The 20765-nt window shown below is 34.6% G+C and overlaps 1 protein-coding gene across 24 annotated transcripts in view; it reads right to left on the minus strand.

The window, feature by feature from the left end:
* The window catches only part of NFXL1 (nuclear transcription factor, X-box binding like 1), a 58317-nt gene that overhangs the window by 21441 nt on the left and 16111 nt on the right, over positions 1–20765 (minus strand). For 13 of the 24 annotated variants that reach the window (XR_014812397.1, XM_021100583.2, XM_021100582.2 and 10 more), the window contains 9 exons: positions 20237–20351; positions 18440–18564; positions 17655–17777; positions 14185–14275; positions 8759–8879; positions 8374–8533; positions 7580–7671; positions 4024–4045; positions 2910–3050 (listed from right to left, as the gene is read on the minus strand). Coding sequence is in view for 12 of the 24 variants with exons in the window: in XM_021100583.2 (XP_020956242.2) it covers positions 2910–3050; positions 4024–4045; positions 7580–7671; positions 8374–8533; positions 8759–8879; positions 14185–14275; positions 17655–17777; positions 18440–18564; positions 20237–20351 (990 nt within the window). In the remaining 12 variants the exon portion in view is untranslated. The remainder of the gene's footprint in view (positions 1–2909; positions 3051–4023; positions 4046–7579; positions 7672–8373; positions 8534–8758; positions 8880–14184; positions 14276–17654; positions 17778–18439; positions 18565–20236; positions 20352–20765) is intronic. The other 11 variants (XR_014812408.1, XR_014812406.1, XR_014812403.1 and 8 more) reach the window with 1 other exon arrangement.

The raw sequence follows: 20765 nt of genomic DNA on the forward strand, positions 1-20765 counted from the left end.
TCATGGACAAGTCACTTGATAAGCTTCAGCTTCCCTTCCTGTAATACAAGAATTATACTGAGGATATGAGGTTGCTTCCAGCTATGAGGAAGAAAAAAAATCACTGAGTCTTAACTGTTCAGCAGTTTCCCTTGATCTCTTCCAACATGAAGTTCTATCTTCCAGGAAAAACTATTTTAATCAAAAAAATACAGAAAGTCTGGCTGTCAAATTATCTTACACGGTTTTCATTTTTAAAAAAAAGGAAAACAGAAATTCAAACTCAGGGAGAAATTTTGGGATAATCCACAATAATTCCCCAATCAATCACATCAGCTTTTAAAATGACATCCCAGAAACCCAGAGAGGGAAATGATCCAATTGTAATGGGATAATGAGAAGAAAAGCAAAATAAACATTTGGGTTATGAACACAAGTGGGAAAACTGATCTTGATAAGTGAAATTCTTGTTTCCTCCTCATTTTATTGAAATATAAATGATATGATGTAATTTTAAGGTGTTCAATGTGTTAGTTCTGGACATTTATAAAGTGTAATACGATTGTCATTGCACTGCTATCACATTACAGAATTATCTGGAATAACCAAGTTCTAGTCTCTTAGCAAGTTTAATGATTAAAAATCAATAAAACATGACACATTAAACACACACTGTCCTTAGCAATGATTCTCAAACATTTTAGTGCATTAATAATCACTTGGGAATCTTGTTAAAATCCTGAGGTGGGGCCTGAGATTTTGCATTTTTAACAACATTCTAGGTGATGACAATGCTGCTGGTCTACAGACAACAAAGGTCTGTAACATATATAATTAGAGAAGAAATGCACGTGTAAGTGTATGTGTGATCATGTACATATATTTTTTCTTCTTAATTTGTATTTGGTGACAGATTTTCCCCAAAGAGAAAAGACTATCCTCATTATTCCACTTCTTCTTTCAACCAAAAAAAAATTTCATTCCATGTTTGCTTACAAAATACACACCATTTGATTGCTATCACCCTTTCCCCAGTTAACCACACTTCCACTCATTACAGCCAATGAATTAGGATAATATCTGCTGCGAACGGCATCAATCAGAGCCATCCTGCATAAAAAGAGCCTTAACTGGATGGAGATCCAAATGCAAGGCAAAGGAAGGAGACCAGAGCAGAGGTAAGAAGCAAAAGTGCTTTGATGTCAGTCAATTTAAGAAATACTTATCAAAGACCTATGTTGTAGGCTCTGCGCTGCGACTTAAGGTAGCAACTGCATTAAAAATTCCAGACACATTTGGATCAAGAGAGACTATTATGAGTCTTTCTTCAGTGGGTCTCAATTAAGATGTTACAGTAAGGAATTAATTTTTAAAGTTTCTGAATTATTTAATGGTTAATACATAAGTTAGAATGACTGCAAAGTTATCACCCTGAATAATATAATTTTCTCTCACTCACAATGCAGTAGCCTTCCCTGAGTGGGAGACAGGGGTGGACTTATAGCTAAATTGAGAAGAACCGCACACGTAACTCATAACCCCTATTTTGCCACAGCCACTGCCTAAGAAGCCATGTTGGGAAAATCCAAGGTAATTTCCCAATCACTATCATATCACCTCGTAAAATGAGTTTTTTCTATCGACTATAATGGAAAAGTAAAAATCATAAAAAAATGAGTTTTTTCTGACTCATCTGATGTTCTGGAAGTCTAGTGGAGGAAAGCCATACAGCAGCTATGCTCTAACTAGATAAAGTGACTTTGAATCATTACGTTAGTTTCGTTTTACAATTCCAATATCTGTTTCATATTATCATGAGAATATTTTTATTGTGAATCAAGGCATGACTCAATTAAGAAATTATAAGCAATACAATTTACATATATGCCTGCACATGAGGAAGAATGATACCATGGACATTTATGTTGTCATGTGTTACAATTACCAAATCAATTGGTAAAAACCCCTAACAATGCAAGTGAAATTTTCAGTTACATAGTTCAAAATAATTTAAACATGTACAAATGTAATGTTACTTAGTAATAAAATGAACTTTAAAATTTTTGGCTTATTCCTCATTAAGCACACTTGTTAATATTATTATAATTCCCTATAGAATGGAAACCTAAGGAAAAAACATGAGTTATAAAATGAAACAATACTATTTAAAATTTGATTAGCTACATTTGTTTTTCCTGGTAAAATGGCATTATTTACAAATCTTTGAATGGATGATTTCTCATATGCTTATGAAAACACTTTAGCAAATTTCACACAACATACTCTGTGATGTTATTTACTTCTAAAGAAAGAATGTTATTTACTTCTAAAGTAAATAACTTACTGATGTTATTTACTTCTAAAGAAAGACTGAGAAAATTATGAACATCATCTACCATAAATTTAAAAAATAGCTGAGAGCAAATGCTCTAGACTAGACCCAGAGATATAAGTGACAGAAGTAGAGGTGATACTGCTACTTACTACTTAAAAAGATATAAAATTTCTATACTTTTGTCATAAAATCAAATCCTATAGTATTAACATAGGTACACCACATAGAGGGTATGGTACCACATTAAAAGACGTATTATGTGCTAGCAAAGATACAGAGCGATGTACACCAAGCTGTTAAAGTTTGCTGTCTTAGGAAAAGCAAGGAAGGAGAAAGGATGAGGGACCCTAAAAAAAAGAAATCACTCATTTTTGGGAACTTCCATATGCCACAAGTGTGGCCCTAAAAAAAAAAAAAAAAAAGAAAGAAAAAAAAAAAGAGAGAAACAAAAAGAGAGAGAGAAAGCATGAGAACATGAGAACAAGAAAAAGAAAAGAGAAGTTACAGCAAAATGGAAAATATTTATGATGTAATTATTTTTTAAAATATTTCAAGCATACTATTAGCACGTATTCATTCAACCTAAGGACATTACCTTGTTTTTGTCAGTGCAGGAACCAATTTCAGTTACTTGGTGGCACTCTTTCATACATGTATGATTTTGACAATCTAAGGTTCGGCCACACACTCTCGTACAAGAGTAGGGTCCTACAGCATGGCATGGGAGTGGGCTCACCTTAAAATTTACGAAAAAAGAGAAAATTAGCAACACATACACACAAACCTACTGGAAGCATATTTTCAAAATGACTCTGATATCATATGAGAACCATTTTCATCTAATACATTTTCATTAATAATTGTTACTATCAAAACCAAAGTAACCTATTCAAAAAATCCAAAGAATGAATGCCAAGAGGCCAAACATTCTATTCCCAAAAGGGAAATTCAGTTTAATGACTCCGTACTGAATGCATATATATATATATATATGGGCTAATTCTCAAATAAAAGCTCTGTATGTTTTTGGAGTTCTCGTCACAGTTCCAAAAAAACCTGACTAGTATCCATGAGGATGCGGGTTTGATCCCTGGCCTCAATCAGTAGGGTAAGGAACTACTGTTACTGTGAGCTATGGTGTAGGCCACAGATGCAGGCAAGATCCCATGTCACTGGGGCTGTGGTATAGGCCGGCAGTTGCAGCCAACTGGACCCCTAGCCTGGGAACTTCCATATGCCACAGGTGAAGCCCTGGAAAAAAACAAAAACAAAAAACAAAACAAAACAAAACAAAAAAACAAAAATGCTGTATCTTTTAAAAATTAGTAGACAGGAGCTCCCTTCATGGCTCAGTGGTTAACGAACCCAACTAGGATCCATGAGGACACGGATTCGATCCCTGGTCTTGCTCAGGGACAGATACAGCGTTGCCATGAGCTATGGTGTAGGCTGCAGACACGGCTCAGATCCCAAGTTGCTTCAGCAGCGGCATAGGCAGTGGCTGTAGCTCCACTGTGACCCCTCTCCTGGGAACTTCCATATGCCGCAAGTGCAACCCTAAAAAAAGAAAAAAAAAAAATTAGTAGACAAACTCTTGTCCTCTTTAAAGCACTAACAAGACAATATACTGAGTGTTATTTCTAACTATCATCATGTAGAAAAGGTACAGATTACAAGCTTTACTTAAAGCTTGCACCTATATAACTCACCTCATGCTTCCCAAGACATTCCCTGAAAGGAAAAAATAGAATAAAAACATTATACATTCTTCAAAAAGAATATTTTTAAAGAACGCTAACTCTACTAGCTTTTTTTTATTAGAAATAAAAAACACTTATGGAAATAATAAGTGATTACAGAAAGGTTGCAGGATACAAAGTGAATATACCAAAGCCAACTGCTTCCTAGGTACCAGCAATGAACAAATGGAATTTGAAATTAACAGCACACCACCATTTATATTAGCTCACACAAAAATGAAATACTTAGGTATACATCTAAGAAAAATGCAAGATCTATATGAATAAAACAACAAAACACTGATGAAAGAAATAGAAGATCTGTATAAATGGAGAGATATTTCATGTTCATCTACAGAAAGGTATGATGTTGTTAAAATGTCACTTTTTCCCAATTTCATCTAGATTCAAAACAATTCTAATCAAAATCCCAGCAAGTTATTTTGTAGATATCAACAAACTGAGCAGTTCCTGCTGTGGCTCAGCAGGTTAAGGACCTGACATTGCCTCTGTGAGGATGTAGGTTGGATCCTTGCCTTTGTCCAGTGGGTTAAGGATTTGGCGCTGCCGTGAGCTGCAGGGTACATCACAGATGTAGCTCAGATCTGGTGTTGCCAAGGCTGTGGTATAGGCTGGCAGCTAGAGCTGCTATTCGACTCCTGGTTGAGGACTCCCATATGCTGCAAGTGAGGCTGTAAAAAGAAAAAAAAAAAAAAAAAAAAAAAATCTAACAAAAAAACCCCAAACCAATTCTAAGGTCTATACGTAAAGACAAAAAAGTGTAGGATAGCCCAAAACAGTACTGAAGAACACAGGACTGACACTACCCAACTTTAAGACTGACTATAAAGCTACAGTGATCAAGTCAGTAAGGTACTGGTGAAAGAACAGACAAGTAGAGCAATGGAAGAATAGACAAATAGAGCAATGGAACAGAATTAGGCCCACACAAATATAGCCAATTGATCGCTGACAAAGGAGAAAGGCAATCAAATGGAGAAAGGACAGTCTTTTCAACAAATGGTGCTGGAATAAAGGGAGATCCACATGGAAAAAAGTATAAATGGACCTTATACTTTTCATAGCAGTTAACTCAAAATGGATCACAGACCTAAATACAAAATGCAAAACTATAGAACATAGGAGAACAATCTAGCTGACCTTGGGTTTGGTGGTGGCTTTTTAAATATAACACCAGAAGCATGATCCATGAAAAAAAAAAAAGGTTAAGCTGGACTTCACTAAACCAAAAACATATGCTCTGCTCTGCCATAAACACTTAAAAAAGGGTTAAATGAAAACACCTAAATGAAAAGACAAGCCACAGACTGGGAGATAACATTTGGAAAACACGTATCTGGTAAAGGACTTGTATCCAAAATACAAAAGTACACTTAAAACTCAACAATAACAAATCAAACAATCCAATTTTCAAAATGGGCAAGATTTGAACAGAGAACAGGCACCTTACCAAAGAAGATATACCAATGGCAAATAAGCATAAGAAAAGATGCTCAATATCACATGCCTTTAGAGAACTGCCGATTAAAACAATAAGATACCATTACATGTATTAGAATGGCTAAAATCCAAAACACAGAAAGAGTATTTACTAGCAAAGATGGAAAACAACAGGAACTCTCAGTCACTGCTGGTGAGAATGCAAAATAATAGAGCCACTTCATTAGTCTGGCAATGTCTTACTTAGGTCAACACAGGCTTACCATATGGTTCAGTAACAGCACTCCTAGTAATACTTACCAAATGAGTTGAAAACATCTGTCTACACAAAAACCTGCATATGAATGTTTAGAGCAGCTTTCTTCATAACTTGGAAACAACCAAAATGTCCTTCAATAGGTAAATGGCTAAACAAACTGTGGTATATACATACAACGGAATATTACTCAATAATAAAATGAGCTAACAAGCCATAAAAAGACATGGAGAAAACTTAAATGCATGTTAAGTACAATATGCTAAAAAAAAAAAAAAAAAAAAAAAAAAAAAAAAAAAAAAAAAAAAAAGCTATATACTGTAGGATTCCAACTATAAGACATTTTGGAAAAGGAAAAACTATAGAGACAGTAAAAAGAGCAAGGGTTTTCAGGAGATTGAGGGGTAGGGAGGTGAGGAATGAACAAGTGTAAAAGAGGATGTTTTTAGGGCAGTGAAACTATTCTGTATGGTACTGTAATGGTAGATACATGAGATTTATGCATTTATCAAAACTCATGGACCATACAACTGAAAAGCAAACCCTAATGTAAACCACAGACTTCAGTTAATAATAATATGTCAATATCAGTTCCTTAACTGTAGAAAAAATCTACTCTAAGAAAGAAATTATATTACCTGGATAGTTCATGCGACAAGTAATATTTTTCAATATATACTTCATGATAATTTTGTTACATATGCCACTAAAAAATTATTATATCAGAATTAGAAGGAGCTTTATACGTGTTTTTACTTTTGAAACCGAGATAAAACTCATGTACCGTAAAATTTATACTTTTAAAGGGTACAATTCCTCATTAATATAACAGCAATAATAGGGGAAACCGCATGTAAGTGGCAAGATGATATGGGGACTTTTTATACTTTCTGTGCAATTTTTATGTAAACCAAAAAAATCATCTAAGAAGATAAAGTCTATTTAAAAAACAAATACATAAATATTTTCTTTCCCTTTTGAGGGACGGTTTAGAAATTGTCTTGTGATCCTATCCTGGCCAATGAAACGTGAAAGGAGCTCTACTCCAGGGCTTCTGGGAAAGGTTTCCTCACTCTTCAAATAAAGGAGAAAATGATGGTTGAAGGCATGAGCAGTTTCCATTTCTCCCTTTGGGAACTTCACTAACTCAATAGGAAGGTTATCAGAAGGGCAAATAGCCTGTGAGCAAAAGATGACACACTGAGGATAAAATGTAAAGACAGAACCTGGGCCCTTGATGCTGTATCATTGAATTAACCAGATTAACCAACCATGAAGTAGTTCTAGCTCCAGTCTAATTATGCAGGCATAAGTGTTACAATGTCACTTTTTTTTTTAATTTTTTTTTTCTACATAATGTCACTTTTTATTGAGGGTTTTTGTTACTTAAAGCCAAAGGCCCCCTAAATGAAACAGCACTCATTACAGGTACAAACAGTAATCAAAAGAAAATAGGAGTGGCTATTGTGACCCATCAAACTCTGGCTGGGGAAATGACTCAAAAAATGTATCTAGAGGAAGGTTTAAAGCAGTATGCAAAATATATGTGGAAAAGAATGAAACAGGGATTTCCCTTGTGGCCAGCAGGTTAAGGATTGGCATTGTTACTGCAGAAGCTCATGTCACTGCTGAACTTCCACATGACATGATTGTGGCCAAAAAAAAAAAAAAAAGAATGAGACAGAGAGACTACTTTACAGGGCAGGCCTGAAATAATGATGAACAATGAAAAAGGAGAGAAGGCGACTTAAGATACACTTTAAACTAGATCAAAAAAAATTTTTTTTAATCTAAAATTCTAATACTTACATAGGAATAGGAACTTGACATGGAGGACAAGGCAATGCAGTCTGAATAAATGCTGGTTCAGAAGGCTGTTCCCAAGGGCCTGTAGGCTGGTGCTACAAGTAAAATACATAATAATTTTAAGTCAGAGAGATTAAATCATGTGGCCATTATAAGAATCTAAGAAAATAGTTCCACACATCCTCTGCTCAAGCAGGTTGAAATTTTTTCAAGTAATCAACAAATTGTGCTTACTGAACTATTTTATTCCACCCTATCAGATTGTTCCCCTCTAACATATTTATATTAAAAATTGAGGCAGATTCCAGTTTTTAAATGACAGAACAAAGACAGAATAGCTTCCCTCATTTCTCATAAGTCAAAAGAATAAATCACAGAGCTGTAAAATCCAAATTCCAATAGACTGCAATCTCCATTATTTTGTTCACTGTTGTCTCCCTAGCACTTAGAAGAATGCTTAACACATAGTAAGGACTCAATAAATATTTGCTGAATGTGTGAATAAAATCTTTGAAGAAACCAAAAGATATTTATAACCCTAAACCACAATACGTGAAGACTCACAAACTCATCTGTATGATTACAGTATGACTATCACACCATACCTGTAAACATTTGTTTCTCTCCTTTCTTATACGATGAGTTTCTTAAAAAAGACCAAGTCTCATTTACCCTGTACCCCAGCACCTGTCACAACATTTAATACCCAGTAAGTACTTAATCACTGCTGTTGAATGACTAACTAAAAGTAAACAGAATCACAGAAATGCACTCTCTTAATAATATTGTTCCCTTACCTTGCCAGTTTGCTTTACTAATGCTTGATCATGACATGGAGCAGGACACAAGTGACCACACTTCTCCAAAACCTTTTGGCAAGGTTGATGACATGGAGGACAAGAGCCAAAGTGACAACGATGTTTCTCTTGACTTGCATGATGGCAAGTTGGTGGTCGGCTAAATCATCAAGTACAATTTTTTAAATTACTTTTGGTCACTGAACAATTATACCTAAAGTTCAATCAATATATATCTTCTGATTCCATACGGAATGAGATATTGTGAATATTAATATGTTAGAACATTAAAGCAAAACTGAAAACAGTAACAACATTAAAAATCAATACGAACTTCAATCTGTAAGACACCAGATGTAAATCTGGGCAGAGCTCTGTAACTAACCTGCACTGCTCTTTGCACTTGGGGGGTCTTGTGGTACGTTCTCGGCCACAGGGTACTGTCACCTTTGTGTTACCACAACTGCACTTCACATCTACGGTTTCTGGACAGGGATAACAACTACCTGAAAAAGAAAGTCTGGAACTTAGGGAGAAATTTCCTTAACTACCCAAATTCCCATCAATAGCAGAATCAATACATTTCATATATTCATACAACGGGATATTCTACAATGAGAATGAAGAAACTCTATCAGTGAGCCTCACACACATAACACTGAGCAAAAGAAATCAGACATCAACGTATAGAGCATATGATTCCTTTAACATAAAATAAATAGAAAAAACTAACCTACACTGTTTAAAATCAGGATAATGATTACAAAGAACATAAAAAGAGTTTGGAAATGCTGGTAACGTTGTTTAATGATCTGAGTTCTGGTTACATTGTTATGTTCATTCTGTAAAAAGCCATCAAGCTGTACGTTGACAATGTGAATGCTTTTCCATATCTACATTGGTAATCTAATAAAAAGTTTTATAATTTTCTTCAAAATGTGCTCAAATTTCTGTCTACATAACAAATTTAACACATTACTCACTTGAAACTATATAAGCAACATGGAGCGAAGTCTTTAGAAAATCTCAAGTTAACAATAATCTTTTTGGCTTAGTTTCATACACACATCTATTCAAGCATATTATTTTTAGATAAACTCCCCAATAAGTAACTTCTCTCATCAGATTATTAACAAGTGCAATCAATTTAGAAAGACAAAATTCTAAAATCTCATTTCAGATTATAATTTCAAATACTTCTCTTCTAAACATTTCAAAAGGAAAAGTTTAGAGTTTTAGCTTTTTGTTAAGGGTTGGCAGAAATAGACAAAAACCAATTGAAAAAATTCTTTTTAAATGGGCTACAAAGTTCTCCCCAAGGCTTTGACATCATCTTTCCTAAGTGCTTTCTTCCCATTCTAGTTTTCCTAGTGAGGAAAGAAATAAGAAGGGAATAAAAAAGTCTTTAATTAAGGATTAAGTATCTCAAGAAATTGTTGCCTAGGCATCATGATCAAGTAAAATACTGAATATCAGTTAACCTGATAAAAAAATAGATTAATGGGAGTTCCTGTCGTAGCACGGCAGAAAGGAATCCAACTAGGAACTCGGGCTCGATCCCTGGCCCCACTCAGTGGGTTAAGGATCTGGTGTTGCCGTGGGCTATGGTGTAGGTTGCAGATGCAGCTCAGATTCTGCGCTGCTGTGGTTGTGCGGTAGGATGGCAGCCACAGCTCCGATCAGACCCATAGCCTGTGAACCTCCATAGGCTGAGGGTGTGGCCCTAAAAAAAAAGACAAAAAGACAAAAACAAATCAAAACAAAACAGATTAATGATGAAAAATAGTCGGACTAAAGCCTCTATAAGTTCAGAATAGTTTCCTAAAGCAAACAGAAGTTAAGAATTTAGATTCAAATAATGATAACAGAAAAACAGAGCAAAAAGTTCCAGAGGGAAAAAACATACACGTATTGTACCAAACTTGTATTCGAGAGTTTCAGTAAGTATAATTCAGTGAAGTGTTGTTTTAATGGTGAGGCAAGCCAAGTTATCCTGACTCACATGATCAAATTTTACTTTGATCTTTCCAAAAGAATGACTAGATGTCACATTTTTAAAAAGTTAAGAGCGACATTTATTCAGCATGTTATGCCGATTTCCAAGCTTAAAAATGGTAATTTTCATTGATCTTCAGCAATTCAAAGAGAAACTCATCAAACATAACCTTTCTGACACCCTAAACTATATCATCACTTTTCTTTTTTTTAAAATTAAATCTTGAGAACAATATGGGAAAACTTCTCTGAACAGTCTTCCTACTTAACTCATTACATGTAACTGTACAATATGACAGATAAATTAAAATAACTTTAGTTATAATGTTTTTTGAATGAAAAAGAAGCATACATTACAGAGTGTAACTACAGTAACCAGTGGGTCAACAGTCCAGTAATTCTAGAACCATAAACATAGAAGGCCTTTAAACTTAAAAGAACTATAAATTAAGTTTTTATATATTCATAGTACAAACATGCAGGTAATACCCTCTATGAATTACAGATTGATTATGAAGGTGTCTAAAATGATGGAAAATGATATAAAAAATGACTCTATATATCTTATGTAATATTAAACAGTGAGAGCTGCACAACAGTATTTTCACATACTTTCCATTAAGGTAAATTTCGTCAGGAGCTAATAACCTTCTTTTTTAAAAAATTAAACATTCTACCAAAAATAAATAAATAAATAATTGAACCTAGATCTGATCAAACCTCTAGTCCCAATAACAATTTATAGAAAATAGAGAGGAAAATGTCAAATAATATCAAAGAGATGCAATCCAAAAAATCAAGACTCTATGAAAGTAAAGCAACCTAGTTTTTTCAAGTGACAAAAGATAAAAGACGGAAAATTATATTTAAAAATGGAAATTACAGATTAAAAGATTTTAAGAGACATTGATCAACTACAATGTCAAACTTGTTAGGTTTTTGAGTCATACAAACTAAAGTAAAAACTGAAGCTATTTATGAGACAACAAGATATGTGAACAACAGATATTTGTTGATATTGACAAACAGATTAACTATTTTCAGGTTAAGAGTCCATCTTTTAGAGATGAAGAATGAACTAAAAATTTAAGGGATTTGCTTCAAAATAATACAAGAGGGATATAAGCATTCAACATTTCCACCCTAAGGATGATGCTTGCTGTAGTCTCTTTGCAGGTACTCTTTATTAAGTTAAGGATGCTGTCTTCTATTTCTAGTTATGTTTTCATCACATATGGATGTTGAATTTTATCAACTGTTTTTCAGACATTTACTAAGACGATCTCATTTCTCCTTTAATCTGCTGATATAGTAGAAGCATGTTATTAGATATACTAATCTTAAAACAGCTATACTTTTTTGCAATAAACCCAACTTAGTTATGACAGGTTAAGGTTTTGGATAGCTAACACTTTAGTACCAGACAGCTGGATCTGAGTGGCTAAAACTTCAATATTTTATAAACATGTTCCTGAGCCAGACTGGCCTGTAATTTTCTCTACTTTCCTTGTAAAATGATATAATGGGCTTGGGCACATTCCCTTTTTTACATATATCTAATACTTTTAAAGAGTCTGAACTTATATATACTTTAAATGTTTATGTGTTCAAAATCATGTATAAAAATTAGCAAGGGCTGGTATTTTCTGTGTGAGAAAATTCTAAACTACTGATCCAGTTTCTTTGGTGATCATACAACTAGACAAGTTTTCTACTTAAAGTGAAGGTCATGTTTTAAAGTCTATGAGGCCCTAAACCTATGCTCCTTTATCCCATCTCTCTGACCTCATCTCCTTAAGCAACCCACTTCGGTCCTCCTTCAAAGCTCCTATCTCGGGACCTCTGCATTCACACTCTGCTTCCCCCACGTCCGCAGGGCCTGATCCCTTACTCCTCTTAGGACGCCTTGCACATGTCCTCCCTCCAGAGTCCCGCCCTGACCACACTGTGTGACACGGTATACACTGTCCCCACTGGCACAATTTTAATTCTACTCTTTATTTTCTTTCTATGCTTGCCACTATCTGATATTCTATATTAATCCTATTACTTATTTGTAGTTTGTGTGGGAAGAACAAAAAATAAATTCCATAAAAGCCGGCATTTTGTCAAATTTTTCACTCATGTAATCCCAGTGCCTGGTACATAGTAGAACGCTCAAAAACACTTACTGAATGACTAACTTTAGAATGTTAATGAAATTCAAATTTAATGGATCAATGATATACTATGAATATAAAAGAAAATAAAATCCTTTTAGTGATGGTGAGAACTGAAAAGCTAATTCTAAACTTTATAATTTAAACACAATGACAAATCAGAGAACATCCACAGGGAAATGTCTATGGGGCTGACAGAATCTGCCACTTTTCCTAATGGGAAGGTAACATGGTATGATGAAAATATTATGAAAGTTTGTGTTCACATTCTGATCCTGCAAGTAGTTCTACGACCTTGGGTCAATAGTCTCTTTGCCGAATTCCTCATTATACAAAACAACAGCAATGCCATATACTTCTAAGATTTCTGAGAGGATTAAGACATTAAGTATACCGAGCATCCACCTAATCCCAAAGAAGACAGCAAAAAAACAATTCGTTCAGGTCATAATGGTACTAAGTCCAGACCTGAATCAGGACCTCTTACGTCCATTCTCTTTCCACTACCTTATACTATCTTTTAATAGATTCCATTCCATACCAATATACTTCACATGAATAAAGTTAACTCAGTTTTCAATGTCTATAACTTAGGAATCCCTGAAACCTTTTCAGCTGATCTGTAAAATTTCATATGAATAGAACTTCTCAGAAGCTGTGTGATAAGTGATATCACAATAGATTGAAGGCAGTGATCACAAAATTTATGTGAATCCAGCCATCTTCTATTAAGCTAGACAGTAAAGACATTTGAAAAAATATAAAACAATACCATTCTTCTCCCTAAATTTTTTTTCAGAGAAGAGTTATTTTTCACAAAAAAGTTACTGTATTAAGATGAATTGGGTTGCTACTATTTTCAACAAAAAAATAAGTATTATTACATTTTAATTTAACTTCAAATACAATAAATATCAATAGGTATAACCCACACTAACAAAAGCTCTTTGGGTCCAAAAAGAGGGTAAAGGGGCCCTGAGACAAAAAAAACTTGAGGAGTTCCCATCATGGCTCAGCAGAAACAAATCTGACTAGGATCCATGAGGATGCAGGTTCAACTCCTGGCCTCGCTCAGTGGGTTAAGGATCTGGCATTGCTGTGAGCCACAGATGTGGCTCAGATCCCATGCTGCTGTGCCTGTGGCATAGGCCAGTGGCTACAGCTCCAATTCAACCTTAGCCTGGGAACCTCCACATGCTGTGTGCGTGGCTCTAAAAAGACCAAAAAAAAAAAAAAAAAAAAAATTGAGAACCACTGGTTAGAATATATCTAATCCCTTATTAGACTTAATTCTATATAAATGTCCAAAATTCAAAATAATACTAAAAAACCTAAGAACATATTAATTAATTTTAAAACTAGGTGCAGAAGGCTGGGAAAAAGTAAGAAAACAATATGGTATTATTAAAAGAACAAAAGTTTATATTCAGAAGGCCTGCACTCAAATCTTGGCTATACTGCTTTACCAGACATTTCTCTCAAGTAAGTCACTGACTCTTCTTTATCTTAAATTTTCTCATCCATAAAATAAGGATACTGGCAACTGCTCTAACTTCTCAAGATGTCAAGAGTAAGATAATAAATGTGAAAGCTCTCTATCAACTATAAAGCACTATGTAAATAGAAACATAAAATTACAGCTATTGTTAAATTTTACCTCTATGGCAGACAGATGGACACTTATGGTTTCTACATCCTAAAGTCCGTCCACAGTTTTGATCACAAGGTGGACAGTTTCCAGGGCAACACTGAAGGGAAAGCAATATATAAAGAACAGGTAATTTGAAAAACATACATAATTATGAATGCCATTACTAGTTATTCACAGACCTTAGGGAAATCAAAAGATAGTTCTTTTCACTATAAAAATAAAAGTATTCAAGATACAAAATACAAAGTATTCTTGTGTAGACTATCTTGTACTAAGTATAAAGTTTAAGTAGATAATGACCTAATTCAGTAAAATCAAGCTAAATTTTCTTGCCCTTTAGTTATATTCTATGACTTAAAATAGTTCAAAAAGATAGTTTCTCTTCTACTTGTCTAAGCAGAGACTGACAACATTAACCATAGGAAGGATCTGGCCAAATCCCACAGTCAATTCAGGTGAACAATCTGGCTATTTTTAAAATACAATGACAATAAAACCCGTTCAATGAATAGGTTAATTTTCAGCGACTTTCTGTCCATAATCAGAGACTAACTAAAGGAAAGAAGCAGAGATGGGCTAATTGCTCCTAGCTTTATTTTGTCATTTCTCTATTTCCAATCTGTGAGAAATACAGCTGTCTAGGACCTGTCTTTATTTTCATCCACGAACAGAAGGCAACTACATAAATTCCATATGGCCACTCTCACTGCTTGACTTCTCACATATCCAAACTATGGAAAGGAAATATAGGCTACAACTGTCTTAAAGAAACTTAGGTTTGTAACCTACTTAAGAACAAGTTCCCTTGTTTAAAAATAGCTCAAAACAAAACACACATTATTGGAAGGCAGTTAAAAGTCAAAATAGTTCATTCAATTAGGCAAATATTTACCACGTAATGCTACATGCCTATCATTTTCACAGTAGCAGTGAGGAAAAAGAAGGTTAGTGATCCATGATGTGAATAAGCTTTCAACGTTTGTCTCTCAATAACGACCAGATTTACTCTCCCGTCTTAAACTAGAAAATCAGGTAAAATATATGAAATAACAGACATTGGAAATTAAGCAGGACAAGACAGAAAGCCCTATAAGGAGAGAAGCAAACAAAGTAAGTCCTATGATGGCGCAGGCTTAGACCTAAAGGTTTCCAGGCTACAGCACAGGAAGAAAGATTAAATCAGAGTGCAGTGATCTCACCAAGTTGAGGAAACAAAGTTCATAGTTTAGGGAGGCCCATGTGGTTAGAATTTGTAGAGAAGTAGTAGCACAAAATATAAAGTTCACAATGTTTAGAAACCAATCAAAAGTCTCCCAACAGGAAAGAATAATCCAAAAGGAAAAGAAAAATCAATCAATAGAAATAGACCCAGAAATGACATATGATAGAATTAGTAGACAAGGACATTAAACTAGGTATTTGAAGTATAGCCCATCCACATATCCAAGAAGAGAGAGGATAGCATGAGCATGCAAATGACAGACATGAAAGATAACAAAAAAGACACAACTCCAAGCCTCAAAGATGAAAAAAATACTGTCGGAGATGAAAAAACACAAGATGGGATAAACAATAGGATTAGACAATGCAAAAGAAAATTAGTGAATCTGAAGACAAAGCAACATAAGCTAACTGAAAATACGAAAATTAAAAAGACTAAATAAAAAGGAACCATCAGTGGTCTATGGGACTTCAAGCAGCATGACATACTCATTACTGGAGTCTAAGAAGGCAATAGGTGGGGGGGAAATATCTGAACAAATAAAGACTGAAAATTTCACAAATTTGATAAAAACTACAAACAGACCAAGAAGCTCAATAAAAACTGAGCTAAAGAGACATGAAGAAAGCTAAACAATGGAACACCACAAATAGTCTGCTAAAAACTAATGATAAAGAGAAAAATCTTTAAAAAGAGCCAAAGAAAAAAGACACCTTATATATGGAGGGATAAGGATAACAAAGATAATGGAGCAACATGTTTCAAGCATGGGGGAAAAACTGCTAAACTAAAATTCTACAGTAAAAAATATTTTTCACAAACAAAGGCTAAAGATAGTTTATACAAGTTGAAAGAATTCATGACCAGGGCAACAAGAAATGTTAGAGGAGGTCCTTCAGATAAAAGAAAATAAACCAGACAGAAATGTGAATCTATATTAAGATGAAAAGCACCAAAAATCATGATGAATTTGATGACAAACATAAAAGACTATTTTTACTTTTCAAACTCTTTAAAAAGTACCTGTTTAAAGCAAAAAAAAAAAAAAATTTGTAAAATACATGGGTATAAAGTGCATAAGAACTGAATAAAGGAATTAAATGGAATCACTGAAAAACAATGAATCAAACAGAAGACACAAGAAGAGGGGAAAGATAGCCCCCCCAAAAAAAACAGATGGGCAAACAGAAAATAAATCACAAAATAATTTAAATCCAACCATTTTCTTAAAGATCACAATAGGAGTTCCTGTTGTGGCTCAGTGGTTAAGGAACCTGACTAGTACTCATGAGGACAGGGGTTCAAACCTTGGCACCACTCAGTGGATTTAGGATCCGGTGTTGATGTGAGCTGTGCTGTAGATCTCAGATGCGGCTCAGAGTTGCTGTGGCTGTGGTGTAGGCCGGCAGCTACAGCTCCAATTCAACCCCTAGCTTGGGAACGTCCACATGCTACAGGTATGGCCCTAAAAAGACAGAAGACAAAAAAAAAAAAAAAAAAAATCACCATAAATGTAAACCATCTACACCCAAACTAAATGACAAAGACTGGATAAAATAAAACAATTAACTAAATGCTGTCTATAAGAAATCTACTTTAGTCTATGGCCACACCACCCTGAACCCTGATCTTGTCTGATCTCAGAAGCTAAACAATCAGGCCTGGTTAGTATTTGGATGAGAGAAATCCACTTTAAATATAACAATATGAGTAAGTTAAAAGTAAAAGAATAGAAAAGATATACCATACCGACACTAAGCAAAACAAAGTTGAAACTACTATATTTAATAGATAAGAACGAGGAAATCTTACCAGAGATAAAGACATAATTCATAACGACAAAAAGGACTCAAAAAAACACACAAATCTACAGACTTAAAATACTCCAGTTGACCTTATTCTGAATCAAGTTTCTAAAAATAAGATTTGAACAACAGAAGTTAAGCCTCTACTACACCAAAAGAACTATCATTAACACTGCTATGATGTTTTAAAGTTGAGGAACAGAAACAGCAAGAACCAAGCTGAAAGAATTATGCACAGGATAAAGAGACTTTTGTTATTTAAAGCCTTGGTAAGATTTCCCACTAATATAAAGAATAATCTAGAATATTTATCATTAGGAATTAATATGCACATGGAAAGCAAAGAACATGCCAGAATATTTGAGGCACAGGTCAAGAATGCACTTCTTATGGGCCCAAAAAGAAAAAATTCTAGAGGAATTTTTAAATCAGTTTTCCAAGCTTATTACCTTTCTCCTACACTGATGCTTCTGACAGTCTCGCATCTTAACACACTTTGTCTCACAAAGATAAGGTTTATGACATGGCATTCGTTTTGTATGCTTTCCACAGCGACAATGCTTTTCCACTTCCTGGAAGAATCAAATAAATGTTATGAAAACTGACTTTTGTTGACATGATTTTTTTCACATTGTAATTTCATAATTAGTAAAAAATGAAAGAGAAAAGTTTTAAGAGTCTTTTGTACAAAATGCCTTTAAAAAAAAAAACAAAGCTAAATTTCCTAAGACATTTGTTTGTATCTTACTTTGTTCCGAAAAGACTTCATAGAATCCCCATTATTAAATTTAGTAAAAATTCTGGCATTCAATAGTAAAACAATATGACACACTAAAATCCCTTTTATCTAGTTACACCATAACATCTACACATCTCTTTTCAAAAAAAAAGAAAGAAAGAAAGAAAATTGGATTATCTAGCAGTACGTCAAAATCAAAACAACATTTGGGCATTTTTTCTCCCATCATCACTAGGCCTAATTCATCATTGCTTTGAATGCCTCCTGGGAACAAATAAGCCAACAATAATCCATAAAAAATGACAACATTTAAACTTCTACCAAGCAAAACAAAAAAGGGTAATTTCAGATTTAATTGCTGGCATACTCTCCCACTTCTTCATCCTAAATACTAGATCATGATATAAATATTTATGAAAACAATTATGAAGTAATTCCATTTGAGGTATTACGGTAGATAGCTCTTAAAAGTAATTATTACAGGAGATGACTAACTTGTCTACATGTTTCACAAGGTCCTCGGTGACAACGCTGTGAACATCTATGGATTCCACATTCAAGAACTTTGTCACAACTATCTCCACAAGTTGGTACATCTTCTGTACAAGGCAAAGAAAACTCTAGAAGCAGAGAAAAACTCTGTATTAATAATAATACATATTATTATAAAGTAATAATAATGTGCCATGGTCTTTGGGTTCCCTAGAGAATGACAGCTCTTTCACGCTATGAATTTTGGCATATACATAATTATTGGAAAAAGTGAACTTTAATGAAAATAATCCCTAATATTTGTGATGTTTATGCTTTTTAAAAAGAATTCAACACATGACAAGTTACCATATTCAATAAGCACATTTTTATGAGCTATGTCAGAAATTCTTTTCTAAAGAAATAAGACCATGAAGAATTACATATAGAATAAAAAAAAAAAAAAAATTGGGAGTTCCCATCTTGGCTCAGCAGTAACAAACCCAACTAGTATCATAAAGACATGGGTTCAATCTCTGGCCTTGCTCAGTGGGTTAAGGACTGGGTATTGCCATGAGCTGTGGTGTAGGTTGCAGACATGGCTTGGATCCCAGGTTACTATTGCTGTGGCCAGCAGCTGCAGCTCCAATTTGATCCCTAGCCTGGGAACTTGCATATGCCTTGGGTGAGGCCCTAAAAAGACAAAAAAAAAAAAAAAAAAAAAAAACCTCTAAATAACCTCATAGGCTAGGGGAAAAAAAAAATCCAGACTTAAAATATTATGAAACCGGAGTTCCCATAATGGCATGGTGGATGAAGAATCCAACTACAGCGGCTTGAGTCACAGGTTCTACAGGTTCAATCCCTGGTCTTGCATAGTGGGTTAAAAGATCTGGCATCACCGCAGCTGCTGCATAGGTTGCAGCTATGGCTCGGGTTTAATCCCTGGCCCAGGAACTTCCATATGCCATTGGTGTGGGAATAAAAATGAAAAAAGAAAATTATGAAACTGACTTTTAACATAAACATATTATGACAAATAATGGCAATAATCTTAACAACTGTGTGTGCTGTATTGATGCAGAGTCAAGAAAGGAAACTTGAACCGCAACACTTCTATGCCTTTATCTCAAAGTAGCCAGAACTAAATTCACCTGTAACCTAATACACATTAATGACAGTAGTTTATGATTATTAGTATGTGTTGGGCAATACACTGAGTATTTTCTGTGCATTTTATCATTTACTTCTCACAATTATAAAGAAAGTACTATTACTGTTCGTATTTAACTTGAGGAAACTGTAGTTCATAAAAGTGGGGATGTGGACCTAGATTTGCCTGAATCCAAAATCCAAGTTCTTTTATTTTTTTTTTTTTTGTCTTTTTGCCTTTCTAGGGCCGCTCCCGTGGCATATGGAGGTTCCCAGGCTAGGGATCAAATCGGAGCTGTAGATGCCAGCCTATGCCAGAGCCACAGCAAAGCAGGATCTGAGCCATGTCTGCAACCTACACCATAGCTCACAGCAACGCCGGATCCTTAACCCACTGAGCAAGGCCAGGGATCGAACGCGCAACGTCATGGTTCCTAGTTGGATTCGTTAACCACTGCGCCACAACAGGAACTCCCAAAATCCAAGTTCTTAATCCACTATGCTACATCGTTCTCTCATTCAAATGTATGGAATCTGATATCAAATCTGTATTATTATTATTGAAACTACATTACAAGCTCCCAGAGAAATCTAATTTAATTGGGAAAGTACTCTAATTAGCATGATAAATAATCATAATCTCATGAAAGGTTTAAAAAGAAGTCTTACTTGACTTCTGACATGGACAGAACCTTTTCCCAGATCGGGGACAATCTCCACAAGCACCTACATGGCAGACTTGTTCACATGTATGATTACGACATGATAGTGTTTTCCCACATACCTGAAATAAAACACAATAAGCAATAGCTAAAGACCTAAAGTTAACAAAAGACTAGGTAACACGACATAATCCTTTCTCAATTGCAAATAAGCAATTTCTCTTGTTCCTCATATTATTATGCTTTATATCTTACACAGGTGTCTTACATATACGCATAAGTGTATATAGACACATTATTTATGCACCAAAAAGTACATTTTCTAATATAGTAAAGAAAAAAGAACATATCGTTTCGTACGGCCATCCACCAAAGATTTCCGAATGGTACTAAAACCATGCCAATTCTAAGACAATCTACAGTGCCAATCCTACCTCCTCAATTGGATTAATTCAAGGTGAGGGAGGGCTAGCAAAAAAAAAAAAAAAAAAAAAAGTACACATGTACTAAACCTGAAATTCAAAAAATAGCTGTTA

Source organism: Sus scrofa, chromosome 8, assembly GCF_054392235.1.
Source record: "Sus scrofa isolate SSC_HxYL_T2T_F1_AM1 chromosome 8, Sscrofa_HxYL_maternal_Yorkshire_Landrace_v2.0, whole genome shotgun sequence".
In the NCBI taxonomy this organism is placed as follows: domain Eukaryota; kingdom Metazoa; phylum Chordata; class Mammalia; order Artiodactyla; family Suidae; genus Sus; species Sus scrofa.